Source organism: Suillus subaureus, assembly GCF_016647635.1.
Source record: "Suillus subaureus strain MN1 chromosome Unknown BJ212scaffold_183, whole genome shotgun sequence".
Taxonomy (NCBI): Eukaryota; Fungi; Basidiomycota; class Agaricomycetes; order Boletales; family Suillaceae; genus Suillus; species Suillus subaureus.
Genome location: NW_024538739.1, coordinates 1 through 18,227, shown reverse-complemented (window position 1 = coordinate 18,227; position 18,227 = coordinate 1). Strand labels below are relative to the sequence as shown.

The 18,227-nt window shown below is 45.9% G+C and overlaps 1 protein-coding gene across 1 annotated transcript; it reads left to right on the top strand.

Moving 5' to 3' along the window:
- The first annotated feature begins 1,033 nt into the window (after positions 1-1,033).
- Positions 1,034-1,874, top strand: BJ212DRAFT_1404113 (uncharacterized protein). The gene is made up of 2 exons (XM_041337388.1): positions 1,034-1,256; positions 1,549-1,874. Exons 1-2 carry the CDS (start codon positions 1,182-1,184, stop codon positions 1,735-1,737), a joined length of 264 nt encoding a protein of 87 aa, XP_041185574.1. The 5' UTR covers positions 1,034-1,181; the 3' UTR covers positions 1,738-1,874.
- Positions 1,875-18,227: the final 16,353 nt, after the last annotated feature.

Below are 18,227 nucleotides of genomic sequence, written 5' to 3'. Positions count from 1 at the left end.
CTCAGTCGGATTATTCTCGGTTCCTTCGCGGACAGCCTTGACCCAACATTGAAGGTTCCGGTACCCTCACGTCATTCACATTAATGAAAAGACCCAGACTCTGCTCAACGTTTGATCAATACTTTCGCTTCAGCTTAATGTTGTAGCCATATCTCCGCTACTCGCAGGCTTCCCTTCCCTCACTTTTCTATCACTACCTTCAGCTTTCTTGGTTCGATCTTCTCCTCGTCACCTCTTTCAACATGTTAACTTATCTCTTTCTCGCATTTTTAGTGTGTTAGCTTTCCTTTATTACAGCGCAGACTTGAGGAATCTACATGACACTCAAGTTCAACTCTCCGAGCAGGTCATTGCTGCGCAAAATTATGAAACGGGTATTCAGCAGGGATCTAAGTGGACTCTTCGTGCACCACAGTAAGGCAAATTTAGAACGCAACCTCTTCGCAGCGGCTCTTCACGTCGTGAACAGGGTGAGGATGATTGTTATTATTTCTCTAGCAGTCATACTTATCCTACTAATTGCATAGGTCATTAAACTCAATCCTTCTCCTTGTCTAGGGTATTAATTAAGGAATGCAGCGCTTCACGGCGCTGTACGCTGTAATGAAGCAGAAGAGGCCTTTGAAACCATGTTCTCCAAGTTGGATGATACCCCAGGCACACAGACACGACGTAAGCCTCTAGGAACTCATCTGTCAACTCGAGATCATGACCTTTTCTTCAGAGCTGCAGCACTGTCAGACATAGATGATGGTGTTCGACGAGTTATTCACTTCCTCCCCTCACCCCTCCAAAAGTGCCCCGCTTCGTCTAGTAATTCCTGACCCTCCCCCATTATCTGTTTTTGTCGGTGCTTTTTCTTCATTTGGCATCGGTTTCCTCGCTGGTCCCCGCTAGCTCACTTGGGAATTGTTGGACGGTTGGACGGTAGATGGACCGGACCGGACATCGGGTAGAGAAACGGTAGCGATCGACCTTGGTCCTCGCGCCCTTGTCTGCTCGGGTCTTCGTGACGTGCGTGTGCGGTTCCGTTCTGACAACCAGGGTTGTATTACGGCTCTTAAAGCCAGTCGCTTTTTGCAACGTTGTCCAGAATGACATTCTGCAACGTCTCTCATTTGCTCTCAAACACGGCATCCGGATCTCTGTTTGATGGGTGAGGTCTTGCGACAACCTGGCAGATGCCATCTCTCGCGGTATTTTTCCCGCTTCCCACTCTCGTCTCAGCTCTCCTCCCTTGCTTGCTCACCTCGAACCTATTGGACTCCGAGAGATCCGAGAGGACCAAGACCGAAGGATCCGAGATAGAGAAGGGAAGTGAGTGAGAGGTACGAGCACAAGCCGAAATGGACAGAGGCGAGCGACGTATTGACGTCGGCTCGCGCCCTACATTATTTTCTATGTTTCATTCTTATATCTGAGTCATAACAGTACTCACTTTAAAAGCGTCAGTAGAAACGCCCTAACATCTCAGTTCTTTCAAGATACTGAGATTGTACTTGTTGTATAGACTCCTCGCTCCTCTCGCTCGTCTCATAACAAGAGAACCCTTTATCCGCTTGGTGTAGTTTGGTGAAGGTCCTCCACGGCTCTACGCTGTTCTATGTAATGGCCGGTCTGGGAACTTCTGATATCAGCAACTTTCGAGACGGACAGATTTTGTACGCTGACATATCGTGTCACCAACGAAGGACACAGTGCTCCTGCCTGACAGGACGACGGAGCATATCCCCATAAACAGTAACCTTGCAATCAAATACAACGGCTTGATGACATCCAATCAACCTCGCTCAACGGCATGGTCGTCTGAAAATCCGCCACCTTTACGTCGCAAGATGCAACTTCCAGCGCTGCCACAATACAAGAAACTCCCGAATCTTCTGGATCTGCCACGAACGTCAATTTCCGCGACATGGGAAGACAAAGTTCGCCAAATATTTTGAGAACTTTGGGTTGTTGGAAAGGATCTGAGGGGATGGGGAAAGTGATCGACTCGAGGCAAGAGTAGGTGGTGGATGGTCAATATCCGATACGATTAGATCCACCTTGATGGACAATATGAATCTATAGTGGTTTCCAATACTTCAACGCCAGCCAGGCTGAAGATATCGATGAACCTCGACTTTTCGTGGGTCCTCTCGAACAAACGTTCCCGCCTCGATGAATGATTTACTACCACATTTTTCTTCTATAGTACTATACTACTTGACACATATGCGCCGCTACATACCCGAAAAAATATCAATTTGACTTTGAGAAGTTTTCGCATGAGTGGCATGTGTCACGAGTGTCTGCTAGTGAAATAGTATGTGCAAGGTATGTGTGCAAAATGTCCACAGTCAAATCTAGAGTACAGGCAATTGATGACGATGGTATATACGAGTGCAGGATATGATGGCAAGTCAAAGTCTTGGTGCGTGATTAACACGTTCTGGCGCGTACTTTGCCTGCGCATTCCGTTAGCAAAGGCTACAAGAAGTGCTTGAAAAATTACCATCTCGTTCTCCTTCTTGACATAGCCACACTTTTGGTAGAAGGCTGTGGGACATTGGTCAGCATAAGTCAAAGTCAGATGAGAAGCAACTCACGAATGTTGGCGTCACTACAGTTCAAGATGGTCTTATAACAGCCGCTGCTCTCACTGATATGCGTCAGGGCCTGGATGATACGGAGGCCAAGCTTCTTGCCCTGCTGGCTTTTGTCGACGGCGATATCCTCAATGTGACCGACGCTGCCGAGACCACGGAGAAACTTGCGCTCGATGAAGACGGTGCCTACTCCGACGATCTTGTCGCTCGCCTTGTCGAGGATGACGATGGAGAAGTACGCGCTTGGGGTTGCGCGCATGGCGTGGAACTGATTGACCCATGCTACCTCGCCGAGGTCGTTGACGATGGATAGAACGGAAAGGACATCGAGATGCCCGCGTTTGTAGTCTGTTGATGCAAGTGGACGCATCTATGTCTTTTTTAGTGTGAGGGCAATGTGAGCGAGCCCATGATCAATTACCTGGAGATCAGAAGGAAGCTGTGCTGAAACTTCGGGTGAAATGAGCTCTTGAGGGAACATAAGGTCCAAGGATGCAGGATTTGTGAGTGCCATAGACATAATGTCGATTATAGTGAAGATGAGTTAAGGAGAATATTCAAGGGAGCGCTGATTAACGATTCTGAATAGAATGGCGATACGGTGGGACTGATCTGAGTCTGAGGTTGTTGGTTGAAGGGTATGCCATCAATGCTATGTGCGTTGCCAAACATAGCCACCTGTACATAACAAAGTACTACTTAGGGCGCTAGCCGCAAATGCTCGTTCATCGAAACAGTGCGTGCGCGCCAAATCTCCGACTGCCTCATCCGATTATATTCTCATTGCCTCTGGCTTGTTCCGATCACTATCTTTAGCGTCGAGCCTCTGCCCCAGTGATCTCTGCTCTTCAACCTGTCAGCACACCTGTGCCCTGTTGTGACATAATCCTCCTTCCTCCGACGAGCCTGACCCCAATTCCCAAGCATCTTGATACCATATAGACAGCAAGACGAGTGGCCATCGCTATAACGGCACTATTGAAGTGGCAATTCAATTCCTGTACCATCATGGGGATTTGCGTGATGCAACCTTGACAACTTGACCAATGCTTCTTGTGCCTCCAGTGTGTGCATTGGCCACTCCCCAATGTTGTTATCTTCTGATAGTACATTCTGTCCTCACTGTCTTTTCTTGTTAATGCATGACATCTCTATGCTTGCTCACCTTCACAAATTTGTGTTGGTCTGAGCGTTTTGCCCTTGGGCAAGAATCTTTGTCGTGTGAAGATGTTCCCTTTTGCAGCTTTCTCTTGCAGTAACTTCACACTGTTCACTGCCAGTTCACCATGATATCATTGTCGATTGCAAATGGACTGGGGGCAAGAATTTGAAAATGTTTGTCTGCAAATATTTGATGTTTATTTAAAGTCTGACTCACCTTGCACTTAAGCCGAATGTTGCTGTTCGAACAACCATTACCATCTCCATGCCCAATGAATGGATGTATGTCCAAATGTGAAACCCCCTGTGGGCAACAGGCACTGAGCACTGATCGATTGATCTATCACATCTTATCATTGGGTGAGTCTGAGTCCGTGCTTATCCAACAAACCAGCATAGTCAGGCTTGTGTCTCTTGGAAGTTCTATGATGGTGTGGTGCTGAAGGAATCCAAGGGGTCGTGTTTTAGCCTCATCACAAAAATCAGCAGTGCGGATCCTCAGTTGTAGATAAGAGATGGGTTCACAGTGACACAGATGCTGACTGGCAAATTCTGAAAATTCAAATTTTACTGCTTAGGGATTTCTATACATGGATGGACAAGCGTAAATCCTTTGCTTCCAGGAACAAGTACTGGCTGTCTGGCTGAAAAGTGCACTGCAGGTACTTATATATATATGCTCACTACTCAGTTCCTCTTGTCTATACATTTCAGTCTTAAAGAATGTCATGACATTGCAGGAATTACCAAACCTCAAAATGGTGAGCCCACACAAAGATTGCAGGTGTTCGGGGGAGAAGAATTTATACTTATGCACAATGCATTTGGTTTGTTGGAAGGTTCTGCAAGTAGCTGCCCTACCCTGCATCGCATATTCATGCTCAGCCCTCACATTGCTGTTGTCTTGTGCAATGCATGGCTGTGGCCAGAAACAAAATGATACCCAAGACCGGGCTCACTCAAGAGCTCCTTGCTCAATGTGAATCCAGCCCCACCAACTCCAATCTACGCTGGTAGAGAAGACCTCTCTGCACACCTGAGGTCCTTATGGAAGAGGAAAATCGATAGCTTTGCATTCAAAATCACAAAGCTAACTCAGTCCCAAACATTGGGGCTCAATTCTGTTGTATTATTCAACCTGGAGGAGATGGGCTTTTTGACCTTCTGGTCAGGGATGAGGATGCTTCGTACTGCACATGCATTTCAGAGTAATTTTCCGTCAAGCCATCTGGTCATTTTGCTCATTGCGCATTTGACTGCCAGTGTGAGGAAAGAAGTGTCCACCCTTTGCTCATCAGGACAATCTCCTGCCCCTCATGAGGATTTTGACCCCTTTTCACTCAGTGATTTAGTGCTCTATGTGATTCTCATGCAGATATGTTCAGGATGCAAGCAGTTCCCTTCTGCATATGATAGGGCACATTTTATCCTGAAGATCATGGCAAAAGCAAAACCCACTTCATTCACACACAAAATCAGCTGAAAGGTTCACAGGACTTTTGAGGCATGCAGGGGAGATGTGGAGGATGGGGTGTCCTTCACTGAGGGTGTCAATCCTGCCCCTTTACTTTCCTCTATTCCTCGCAAATTGTCTTCTCAGCTCTTCCAAATGATGATACTGTACATGAGAAAATGGGGTTTGGTGATGTCTGGAGGTGAAGGGACTTTGGAAGTGCTCCAATGTGACATTGCTGTGTTGAGCTTTCTGCAACATGCATCATGCAGCCCTGGAGTGTGGCATGCGCTCTCGCATAGCAGCCCAGAGGCCCCAAAGATCTTGTCAAGACTGTTCAAGAAAGGCACGCCAGCAGATGGATTCATTGCGAAAATTTCACTGTCGGGATTCTCTTCTCGTTATAACAGGGTGTACACTCTGTGAAAAATATGTGGCATGGCTGGGCTGACCACTGGGCCCATCAGTCAACGCTACTACAAGTTAATGGCTTTCATAATCCAGAGTCTTGACAACCCATCAATGTCAGGATTCCCGCTGAAACCGTACTCTTCACTGCTGTGCAAGAGGCCCGAGGCACAGCTCATTAACAACATGCCAAGGGCACATTCGGACTTGCTGATGAAGGAGATGAGGACGTTCTTGCAAGCAGAGCTCTCAGGGTACCAGTCGGGGAAGGACACTCTGGATGAGATCACTAAAGAATGGGTAGATGAGATGGCCATCGTCAGTTGTCTCGCATGGCTGGGGAAGCACAGGAGAAATGTAGTGGACTTATCCTGGATGCACTTCCATCGGACATGAATTTCAAGTTGTTTAGAGATGAAACCACCAGGAGTACCTGAATCAGGTATGCATTTACAGCGTTCGGTATCAGTCACAGAAAAATACACAGTAGTACTTACTGTATATAAGAACTCCATTGTTTTGCAATTTCACTGATTTGAGTGTCAATCTTTTGTGTCATGGGACATGGGGGTAAGACTTGACCAGGGTCACTGTGATGGCTTAGGGAATTTCATAGATGGTGCGTAACACCGCTCTGGCCATGAGACATGCACAATATCCTTTCAGTGAATGTAGACTAGAATTGATGTGTTCAGGAGTACCCACATTCAGGTCTTTATCATGCCAGCCAGTCACCATCAGCATTTACATCCAGGTTGCCTTTCAGCGCCTAGGAGTTTCATTTTGTCTTATCCATCCATCACATGTTTTAAAACAGATAGCAAATGAAGACCAATGGATGTTTGTCAGAGTTGTACCTTCAATTACTCAGGAGTGACCAATCACAGCAGTAGATTTGTACTCTTCTTCAAGATATTTGACTTCCTCCGCCATAAGCTTCACGTTGATTCCAGCTTCGGTTAGTGTCATTGGGGAAAGGGATTTTTCATATACATAATTGCCACTCACCAATGAGATCTTTCAATTTTTCGAGACTCATTGTTCTGACAATTGGAGCTGACACTCCTGGAGAGGGATTTCATGGATCAAGTACCTGGATGAACATGAAAAACTACTCACCATCCTTGGTCAATATCCATGCCAGTGCTACTTGGGCCATGGTTATACCTTTCTTCTTGGCAAGGTTCTCGACACTGATCAGCCTTCTCAGCTCGCTGGTTTTCTTGAGTAATCCAGAATCAACATACTGATTAATGATAGTTTCGTATGCCGATACATGGACATAATTCCCAATCATGCTGTAAGATAGTATAAATCAGACGATCACTCCAAATAAGATGTCAGAAATTCGCGAATCAGTTTGACCTCTATCTGTCTGCTGTCCAAGTGGATGTGCAAGGGCCCCGTGAGCCAGTGGAGACCATGGGGTTGAGCTGACACCAAACATCTTCATCCCTGTGAGTCATGATGCTAATATTCTCAATACTATGGAAGAACCTTGAGAGTTGGAAACATCTCTCGCTCTTCCTCGCGATAGAGTGGACTGTAGTGGTTTTGCATGGAGAAGAAGGGAGTGAGCTTGTTTGTGATCGCATAGTCTACATTGATTCAACGTCAGAGGAATATTTGTACAACCCTGTTGAGGTCTGACTTTGCATCACTTGGACTGGATAGTAAACAAATATTAGACAGGCGCTGCAAAGGAGTAAGGTATACGCACACTGATATGCCCAGCACAAACTCATTCCAATGTAGCGGACATAGCCGGCTTGGACTACGTCGTGCAATGCTTGCATCTTTTTGGAATTTAGCACAGAAAAGCACATATAAGATATATGCTACCATCTCTTCAATAGGCATTTCCTTGTCAAATCTGTGGCCCACAAGTGAATAAGCTTATGAGAAGCAACTAGCATATTGATGGCTGGACGTGCATTGGAGAAGGTCAATATGATCCAGTTGAAGCCGCTTTAGGCTCTGTTGTACGCTTGCGAAGATGTGCTGATTTGTGATTTCAGAAAGTTGAAACACCTCAAAATCTTGATTGAAAACATGCCTTGCGATTGAGACCATGCTGGTTCACATAACCATGTCGGTCTGGCTCATCATACCCAGGAAAGAATCAGCTGGCGCTATATTCACATCCGACTACATGGTACAATTGATTGAACCAGAAGTGATGAGAGCCAGAGAACATTCAGGGCACATACCTTGGTCATGACGACAATTTCATTGCGAGGCAAGTTCAGTTTCTTGATTGCTCGTCCAAGGATTACTTCCAAGTAACCATTGGAATACGTCTAAGAAACAGATCATATGAGATATCCTTTGTTTAACCAGTATTAACACTGGATGGTAATGTTGGGTAGCTCACATTGGTGGTATCAAATGCCTGAATTCCTGCTTCATAACTGCTCCTAGTGATAAAAGGACGCGTAGAGCCATGGTCGAGATTGGGGACTTATGCAGTTTTGATGTGTTCAACTGCTTCATCCTCTCCAAGAACCCATTCTTGCCATCCCTTGTTGCCATACTGCATGATGCCAAGGATGATTCTGGAAACCTTCAGACCAGAATTCCCCAACCTTACTGAGTACATGGTTGGAGTACTTCCTACAAAAAGTAGCCATACTCACCATAAGGCATCTTTTTTGGCGTGGACATGTTTGCTAAAGTCTCTTTCAACTATTGACGAACAGTGAGAGATGAATGAGCGAAAACACTCAAAGAAAACAATGTGTAATAGGAATGGCATACCATCTTGATATTCTTAGGTACTTCTGTACACTGTCACAGGTATCACTTATAAGTATTCTTCATCAGCAGTAGTATGCTCACCTGATATCTAGCCCTCCGAATATTTCCCGAGATTAGGGTCAATAAGGATGTCATTTTTAGGCGATTTCAATAGTAGGGTGGTGCCCTGGCCTTCTTTGGCAATAGCCTTTAAATGAGTCAACCTACCGTATATATGGCTTTCAGTCTGTAACTGGACAGGCAGTCACTCACTTTCATGGTGCTAGCTCTCTTGGCAGATATCCTGGGCACCATCAGCATATAGGATATCTTAGATCTGCCTTCTAGCCAGATCCTACCACTTGAATGACCTGGTTCTATTATGGTTTCAAAAGGAGCATGGCACTATCAAGACGAGTATACATTGTATATGGGATCACAAAAAGGCAAATATGAAGGAAAAGAAACAGCACAAAATGGGGGACAAAGAAATCAAGGAGTTATAACAAATGGTAAGGGGCGAGGATACTTTACCCTATTGTATTTCTTACTCTTCTCGCCCAGTCTTTTCAAGACAATAAGCAAGACAGTGATGAGCCTACTTGCAGACAAATGGAGACAAGCTTGCAAAGAACGTATCATCAGCCAGTGACAATGAAGATGTTGCTGGAAGCATGGGGGTTCGCGATAAGCAAAACAGGAGGGAATCATATGGACAAGATAGACGAGGCGGTAGATGGCGAGAGGCCCCAGTGCACTAGCAGGAGGACAGACGAGGTAGACAGGACGGAAGAGCGACGAGGGCCAAAGGTAGGCGTGCATTATATTTTCGAAAGGAACAATATTGCTCAGCCTGGAGGTATATTTTATTGGAGATGGCAGGTGGGGCAGACGCGTACAGATTTGCAGACGATGAAATAAATAAAAGCTCGTCGGTGAGTCAATATATTTGAATAGCGAAGTTCGAACGTTTAAACCCCGCTTCGTGAATCGTGGCTGTGCGTCCCACAGACTAGTCCCAGACTGGCGGTAACTCTGACTTTCGTGAGCACCATATATAAACTTCGTCTGATATCGAGACTATCTTTCACAATCTTGAATAGCCTCGTTTGTGACAGGACCAAGATGTATACTCGGAGGTCACTGGTCAAAACGAAGTTTGAACGTTGCTTCATCGATCACCGCATAACTTAATAAGGTAGTACTATACGCTCTTTACATAAAGTGTTTCACGATAGCGCCATAAACGTGGCGTGTTCAGCCCTCAGCCCTACTAGATTCGTTGAACTCTGCAGAATGACACGACGTCGCAGGAATACCTCAAAACAACAAGCCAGAACGGAGCTTACAGAAGAAGCTCAGAAGACCGATGGCTCTCCGAGTTCATGTGCACCTACGACACAATACCAACATTTCATTCCGCGGTTTATATTGCGAAGATTCCAAGTGGGACCTGTGAGGTGTGTTTTCGGAGCCCTCTCGAGCACTCTGCGTGTAGACACTAGACCAGAACACTGAGTGGTATTCTTTGCAGGTCCAAAAGAGAACGAGAAAGAGAATTTCAGCTCACCGGCGTTGATCCTGAATACGTCCACTACTATGATATTGCTATGGGTAGCCTTGACATTCGTCCTATCGGAAAGGTTTATGGCGTACCTAATTTCTACCAGGACATCCGCAACACCCAAAATATTAACGAACTAGAGGAGAAATTAGCGGACCTCGAACGTCACGCAGCCTCCATCATCATGGACTTGCATAACGCGCTTCCTCAGGGTACTTTCACCCTAAAGCGGAGGTCGCTTGAGCTCCTGCGGAAGTTCCTGTTTGTCATGCATTATCGCAAGGTATCGTGCTCCAACGCCTACTTTCAAGCCGATCACCCGGAGAACGCAAGGAGCCGTCAGTGGATTGAGTCCTTCATGAAAGCGAAGGGTATTCAATCCGCTGTCGAGTTTTGGCTATACGTCCTCAGATACTACCTGGACACGTCTCATTCAGACATCATGCGAGATGCTGCAGAACTCGTAGAGAAGTACGGTGAAGAAGGTCTTCAAAAAATGATGACTGAATCACATATCCCACCTGATCTCGAACACTTCCCAGCTTACACCTACCACACTCACGCGGATAGCTACTTCTTCAGTATCTGGGAAGCCGCGGAAGGGGAAGAATTTATCATCACGCACAATGCATTTGGCTTGTGGGAAGGTCTGGGAGGTGGCTGCCCCGGCCTGCACCGCATATTCATAGTCAGCCCTCGCATTGCTCTCGTCCTGCGCAATGTGATACTGCGTCCGGAAACGAAAAAATACATAAAGCCGGGTGCGCTCGTGAGCTCCTTGCTCAACGTGAATCCAGCACCACCAACTCCAATTTACGCCAGTGGAGAACGCGGTACATACATCGCACACGTCAATTTCCAATCTGCGATGTCACTTGCACGTTATAGATCCTCACAGGAAGGGGGTAATGACAGTTTTGTGTTCAAGATCACAAAACTGTCGCGACCCCAAACATTGGAGTTTAATTCCATTTTATTAGTCAACGTGACGAAGACGGGCTCTTTGACCTTCTTGTCAAGGGGGAGTATGCTCCGCACCGCGCGTGCGTTCCGGAGTTTGCCAGCCAATTTCCTTGCGAGCGAGCTGCTCGTTCCCCTCATTACGCAATTGTCGAATAACATTGACACAGAAGTGTCGGCTCTTCGCCCACCATCACAGCCACCAGTGGCTGTCCTCGACCAGGATGTTGACGCACTTACACTCGTTGATGTAGTGCTCTATGTGCTTCTAATGCAAATATGCACGGGTAGCAGGCAGTTCGAAACGGCATACGACAGGGCACATCTAGTCTTTAAAATCATGGAGAAAGCAAAGCCGACTTCATTCGCAGACGAGATCACCCGAGAAGTCGAGAAGGCTTTCAAGGTCTGCAAAGATTCAGAGGATGAGATGCCTGTCGGAGAGGGCGTCAGTTTCACTCCCTTACTGCCTTCAATTTCCAATGAGTCGTCTTCTCAACTCTTCAAATTCATGATACCTTGCATGAGTAGACTGGGCGCGGTGATGTCCGGAGGTAAAAGCATTTTGGAAGAGCTCCAAGACGAAGTCGTCGTAGTGAGCTTTCTTGCACGTGCATCAAGCAGCCCAGCAGTGTGGCATGCACTCTCGTGTACCAGCCCACAGGCCCCCGAAATATTGTCAAGGCTATTCAAGAAAGGCACCCGAGCAGATGTATTTGTTGTGGATTTCACGCGGTTTACGTATGAGCGCACTTCACCATCAGATTTCTCTTCTGGTTTTCATATGGCATATGCATTACGAGGAGTATGCGGGATGACTGGGCCGGCCACCAATTTCATCAGTCAGAGCTATTACCGGTTAACGGCTTCTATGATCCAATGTCTTGGTCGCACAATGCTGGGGTCCCTGCCAAAACCGTACTCTTCGCAGCCGCGCGAGAGGCCCAAGGCCCGGCTCTTTTACAAGATGCCAGAAGAGCATTCAAAGTTGCTTTTCTCGAATATGAAGATGATACTGCGGAAATCACTCCCAGGATATGAGCCGTCGCCAGGAGGGGATACTCTAAGCCACACCCTCAGAAAGTGGATAGACGAGATGGCCATCGTCGGTTGCCTTTCGTGGTTGGGGAAGCACAGGAGGAATTTTTTGGACTTCATTCTGGATGGGTTTTCGCAGGGTATGGATTTTAAGCTGTTTGAAGATGAAGACGCTTCTGGGAGTACCTGAATCAGCTTGTTCGAATTGATCTTCTAAAGCTTTCACTTACAGTTGTACATATTTTTCGAATAAAATGAGGACCCATTGAGGAGATGCCAATTTCCAGACTCGCGGCAGTGCAATTATCTATACTAATAGTCCCCCGTAGTCGGATTTTGATAGAAGGAACTTTCGGAAGACAGCTGTTCCTTCTTTACCAAGTGGTAAGTGTCATTCAGGTCTTGTGAAAATGTTTTTCGTTGTTTTTCGAGTCACAGGTTGATCATGCTCGCGAGCTTCTCATTAAGTAGCAATACTTGAAACTGTGAAGTTGATCGTCAGTCGTCGTCAGCGTACCGTACGGATACGTGTTATGCGGGTACTTGATTAATTATTATGCGCTTATTTGTGCATGGTCTGCTGGTCACGACATTTAGAGACATCATCCTTCTATCGTCCTTCGAGAATGTAACACTAAACACAAAATCATTTTGGTATAATTTGGAAAAGTAAACTTTATGCATGCACGCTAACGAAAGTAGAACCGGCGAAAACAACTGCGGGGGCTGGGGATCCTCGCCGAATATGCAAGACTATCCTTCTACGGTCCCTGAGTTTGGATTGACAAATACGATACTATGGCTTCCAGGGGTGCGACGCGTGTCCGCTAGTGAGAGCATTCCGTCAATGGCCATAGAATCAGACTCGAGGCTTTGCCGGAGATTGAACAAGATACGGGAAGCTAGCACTCCGTGGATCACGAGTTGTGGTCTGAGGGAAGTCAGCAGAAGAACCTGTGAGATGAAGCAATGCACTAACGCATCCAGGATGTTAGTGTATGTGCCCTACAGATTGAGCATTTTAGTAAGTCCTGTGCATCCAAATGCCTAAAACCTCACAGGAATAATCAAGGCGATAACAATATTTGCAAAGGATGCCACTGAATGACTCTTGTTAAACCCATACGAGTTCATAAACAAGAGGACGTACTTGTGATGCAGGTCATGTATATTATCCCATCGCGATAAAGGGTGGTGACGAGGCGACTTCGAACACCTTTGTAGTAGTCAAATCTCTTATATATCGTAAGGATCATGAGCACTGTGACATCTCAGGTTAACAATCCCGGTACTTAGTAGCATTGGCTTGATTTACCTAGCTCATAAAGGATCAAAAAACCATACTCTACAGCACTACCCCTTCCACTTCCAAACATGCAGCCTGTCTGGTCGTCCCCTACAATAGGTTAGCAAAGTGCTCACTCGGTATCATAGAGCGCGGGTACCTATAGGGTCAGCGAGATGGAGTATGTTCACAACTTCTGTCAGCCCAATAGCCCCTACAATGGAAAACTATCCGAATGAAAGTTTAGGTCTGATCGGTGGACCATCAAGTTGCCACTTACCGCAGCAAGGACGAGAAGGAATACCAGCAATTTCTTGTTCTGATGCCAAAAGGCATATGTGCGAAAAATAAGCAGGCCTGCAGAGTAGATGATAAGCATACTAGTACTGGTTCAAACTGATGAAAGCGCCATCAGGCCAACCTTCTGCAGCGACGATGCTTATCAGATGTGAACCTTAACGAGCGTTCAATGTCCATGCTAAACTCGAGTCTGTCCTAATGTTGCTTACTGTATGAGACAGCATTGAAATTCGCACACTGAAGGAACAGTCAGTGAGAGTCTAATTCAAATCACGAGTTCACGAACGCTTGTGTAATGAGACCGGTCAGTTACCGCAGCTTAGATCTCATCAAGGCACGATACATGATGCAAGGACTCGCGACTTACCGTACGTGGTCATGGCAGTACCCATGAAGGTAACATAACGAGTGAGGGTGAATACAACTCTAATGACGTCCCACTTCCTTCCCCAGATCAGCTGAACCTGCGAGCTAATTTAGCGTGCATCGGACTCAAACGTCGTCACACACCTCTTGTGGAATCGTCAAGCAGTAGTCAAAGACCTGGGTTCAAGGATGAGGAGGGCATTGGGGATGATCGCAGTTCAGACGCTCACCACTGCTGCCATCGCTCCGACTATCTCCATCGTCAGATAGAAAATGTGAGTGCTAGTAGTGAAGTGCGTACCTGTGAAATACTATCGAGTGCAAAGGCATTGAAACATGAGCATTTGTACTACAGGCTAGAAAGCGATGAATTCACCTGCGCCGTCTGATAACCTATAGTCGTAGCTGACATGGTGAAGATGAGGGCATTCGTGATGTACTAACCTTCAACTGCATGCCATTTAATACGGTCAGTCACATTCCCGAATACGGATCGTGGAACATGGGAGTTGGACAGTGCACCGTTGTAGTAGGGAGCACAGTGCAGGGGTTACATGGAGATGAGATAGCGTGAGGCGTAGCGCAGGCAGAGGCCAGGGGTCTTATAGGTCCGGGGTCCTGAAGCACACGGATGCGCAAATATTGCACACACATGTTGTAGATAGCAACGGCCAACAGCAGCGTTTTCCCTTCCCCTTCAGAGAGCAAGACTGGCGGAGTAATCACCACAAACTATTTCTGAGGCTCTGTAATCCACAACGCATATTTCAATAGTCATCCGACGCTTATGCTTTATAGCACACACCGCTCTCGACTTCCACACGAACCTTTGCCCACCAGCAATTATATACTGAAGACAGTGGACACTGCATATTTCGAAATTCAGACAAAGAAAAGACTGTGCAAACTTACGATGAAAGTCACGCATCTTTTGGCGATTCCATGTATCAAATAATGATGGATACGTGCGGTACTGCCGCATGAGAACTTCAGAAGTCGATGTAGATCAATGAAATTCTGAATAGAATACATACTAGTACTGGTATGCAAGGATATCGGGGACTTGCTGTGAGTCTGTGACAATGTGTCCCCGATCACCCGATGGTGGATACACGGTGGGTTCGAATAAGTTCGAACGGTTGAAGAACAAGACAACATCGCGCAACAACTTAGCATGAACTTGAAGATGGAGTACCGTGACAGTGACAGGGATGTTGAACGCTGGCTTACTAATACTGGAGTTCCCATAATACTGTCTGAAATTTGAATCCGCGATACAAAATATGTAGTACTGCCATTTGGCACAACAGTACGACGGTCTTGACTAAGTTCCTGATGCACATGCACACAGCTGATCATAGTCAGGCCATCACCGCGATAAATTCGAACCTGCACAACCATCATGATGAACCAGATCTTAGATGATATCAAATATTGCGCTGCCAAAAAATACACGATCAGCATCAATCTCCAACAACCAGCTGTCCCAGCTCAACCGCCCCCCGACAGGTCACGTGACTTATCACGTGACTTTGGGAACTTATGTATGTGCCATGATGAACATTGTGTGATGCCTACCAAAAAGTGTGATATTCTACCTACATGAACCGAGACTCATCATCTGACCAAAGGATATGCTCGAAATCAAAATGCAAGAGAGTGCTACCCCATGATGGCCAGATGGATGGATACACACACCTTTCAAGAACACTTTGAGGCATACATCAAAACCTCTGTGATTTTTGCAATGGTCTCCAGTATCAAATCCAGCTCAACAATCACAGGATGCTCAATGCTGTTGAGTGTGAGGGTGCATCATTCATCCGCCTGATGGAGAATTGCCTTGGTCAAGAGAAACAAGAGAATTTGTCACAGCAGAGGAGTCTGTCATATCCTGTATGCCAGACATAGATCCCATCATATTCCCACGCTTTCTGGACCTGTTTCTGGACCCCATATCCAACTCATTCCCAGATCCCCTTCTGCTGTGTGCTCCATATCTAAGCAGGATTAGATCTGCTACAGAATTACCCCTGAGCTCTGGACCTCCAGATCTTTACTACTAGCCTGATCTGTACACCCCTATCCTGTCCACCCTGTGCACATTCCATCCAGCAAGACATCCTGATTTTACTTCCTCTCGGATTCCAGACTACATCCACCACCTCACATATCTCAGTCCTGTTTCCGCCCTGCCTTCCAGATCCCCAGATCTCCAGACCTCTGGATATTAACTGTACTATCTCCAGACCATTCCCACCCTTTGTCCAAGATCCTGTGCCTATCCCCATTTAGGCATCTCTGCCTTTCTGGTTCTCAGTTATCTCTGTTTCTGTCTTGCTGATTGATCCTTGTATGAGTCTTCATCTCCAAGTTCATTTAGTTATGTTCTGTCTTACTTACTAATGTGTTTCCACATGCTCATACAGTGGCTCAAAAAACTGTCCACATGTTTTTGCATTTTTTACTATTTACAATATTGTGTGAGAATACATAAAGACCTCAGTGACATGCTGATACCATATTGTAGTGCTGCTTCAGGGCTTTGGATTGAGCACCACATTGTGAGAATCAGAGGAGATATGGTGGAGATACAAGGCTTACAAAATCATGACTCATGCAGACAGTTTTTTGAGCACATATTAAAACTATATAAATCATCATTTATGACACCATAACAATCATGCCACCATTAAATAAATTATGAAGTGGTGTCATTATGTCATTTTAAAACCATATCTAACTATACAAACCAAAAATTTCCATATGTCATGGTTATATTCACCATGAAAGCCACCCCCCTGCTCAAAGGGATAATATCCTCTCTCTTTCCTATTCTGGCCTCTCTGCTTGTCAAATTTCCTCTAGAACTGGAGTATCCAAGTCCACTGTAGCCAAGTTCATCAAAGAAAGTCACACAGACAAGGAAAACTTCTGTGAAGGGCATCCATCCAAGCTCACCTCTACTGATAGGAGGGCTATTATTCAACATATCACTACAGGAAAGGCTGATAATGCTGTCCAGGTCACCTATTACATCAATTCCACCATCACATTCCCTGTCTCTTTCACACACTGTGAGAAACATTCTCAAGACAGCTCATCTCAGGTCAGTAACAAGGAAGAAAAGGCTCTCCTCTCTATCACACATATGCAGAGAGGACTAGCACCCTTCTTGTTTCACATATATACCTTGCCATCTGACCCAATCCTATTTATTGTGGTCTTGTGAAGAGACAGGGAATGTGATGGTGGAATTGATGTAATAGGTGACCTGGACAGCATTATCAGCCTTTCCTGTAGTGATATGTTGAATAATAGCCCTCCTATCAGTAGAGGTGAGCTTGGATGGATGCCCTTCACAGAAGTTTTCCTTGTCTGTGTGACTTTCTTTGATGAACTTGGCTACAGTGGACTTGGATACTCCAGTTCTAGAGGAAATTTGACAAGCAGAGAGGCCAGAATAGGAAAGAGAGAGGATATTATCCCTTTGAGCAGGGGGGGTGGCTTTCATGGTGAATATAACCATGACATATGGAAATTTTTGGTTTGTATAGTTAGATATGGTTTAAAATGACATAATGACACCACTTCATAATTTATTTAATGGTGGCATGATTGTTATGGTGTCATAAATGATGATTTATATAGTTTTAATATGTGCTCAAAAAACTGTCTGCATGAGTCATGATTTTGTAAGCCTTGTATCTCCACCATATCTCCTCTGATTCTCACAATGTGGTGCTCAATCCAAAGCCCTGAAGCAGCACTACAATATGGTATCAGCATGTCACTGAGGTCTTTATGTATTCTCACACAATATCATAGATGTTAAGAACCATGCTCAAAGGAAGAGAGACTGACTCAGAGGGGCTTGGCCTCAGCTCACATGCTGTGCCCCTACCCGAGTATGTGCCCTTCATTTCAGAGGAAGTCCGATGATGGTCCAACGAAGTCCAGAGGACTTCCAGAGGCTGGCTACTCTGGTGGAGAGTGCAGGAGGACTTCGGAGGAGCGCGGGAGAGTTCCGGAGGAATGCAGGAAATGCTCAGGAGAGTTCCCGCTGCAAGGTAATACTTCTACAGGAAAACAGGATGGAAGGATAGGAGGTCCGGAGGACAGGAGCAGGATGTCTGGAGGTCCGGAGGTATGGAAGGAATAGGGGCTACATTGGACAAAGTCCAATGTAGAAGCAAATGGAGGTAGACTACCCTAAGGTAGAGTCGGAGGGACGGGAAGTGGACCTAAGTCCAGAAAGAGGGTAAGTGCTGGAAAGGCAAGACTCCAGCCTAGGGAAGCAATCCCTAGACTTGGGACAGAGACATAGGGGCAAATCCGAAGGTCCAGAATTCTGGCCTAGGGAATCCT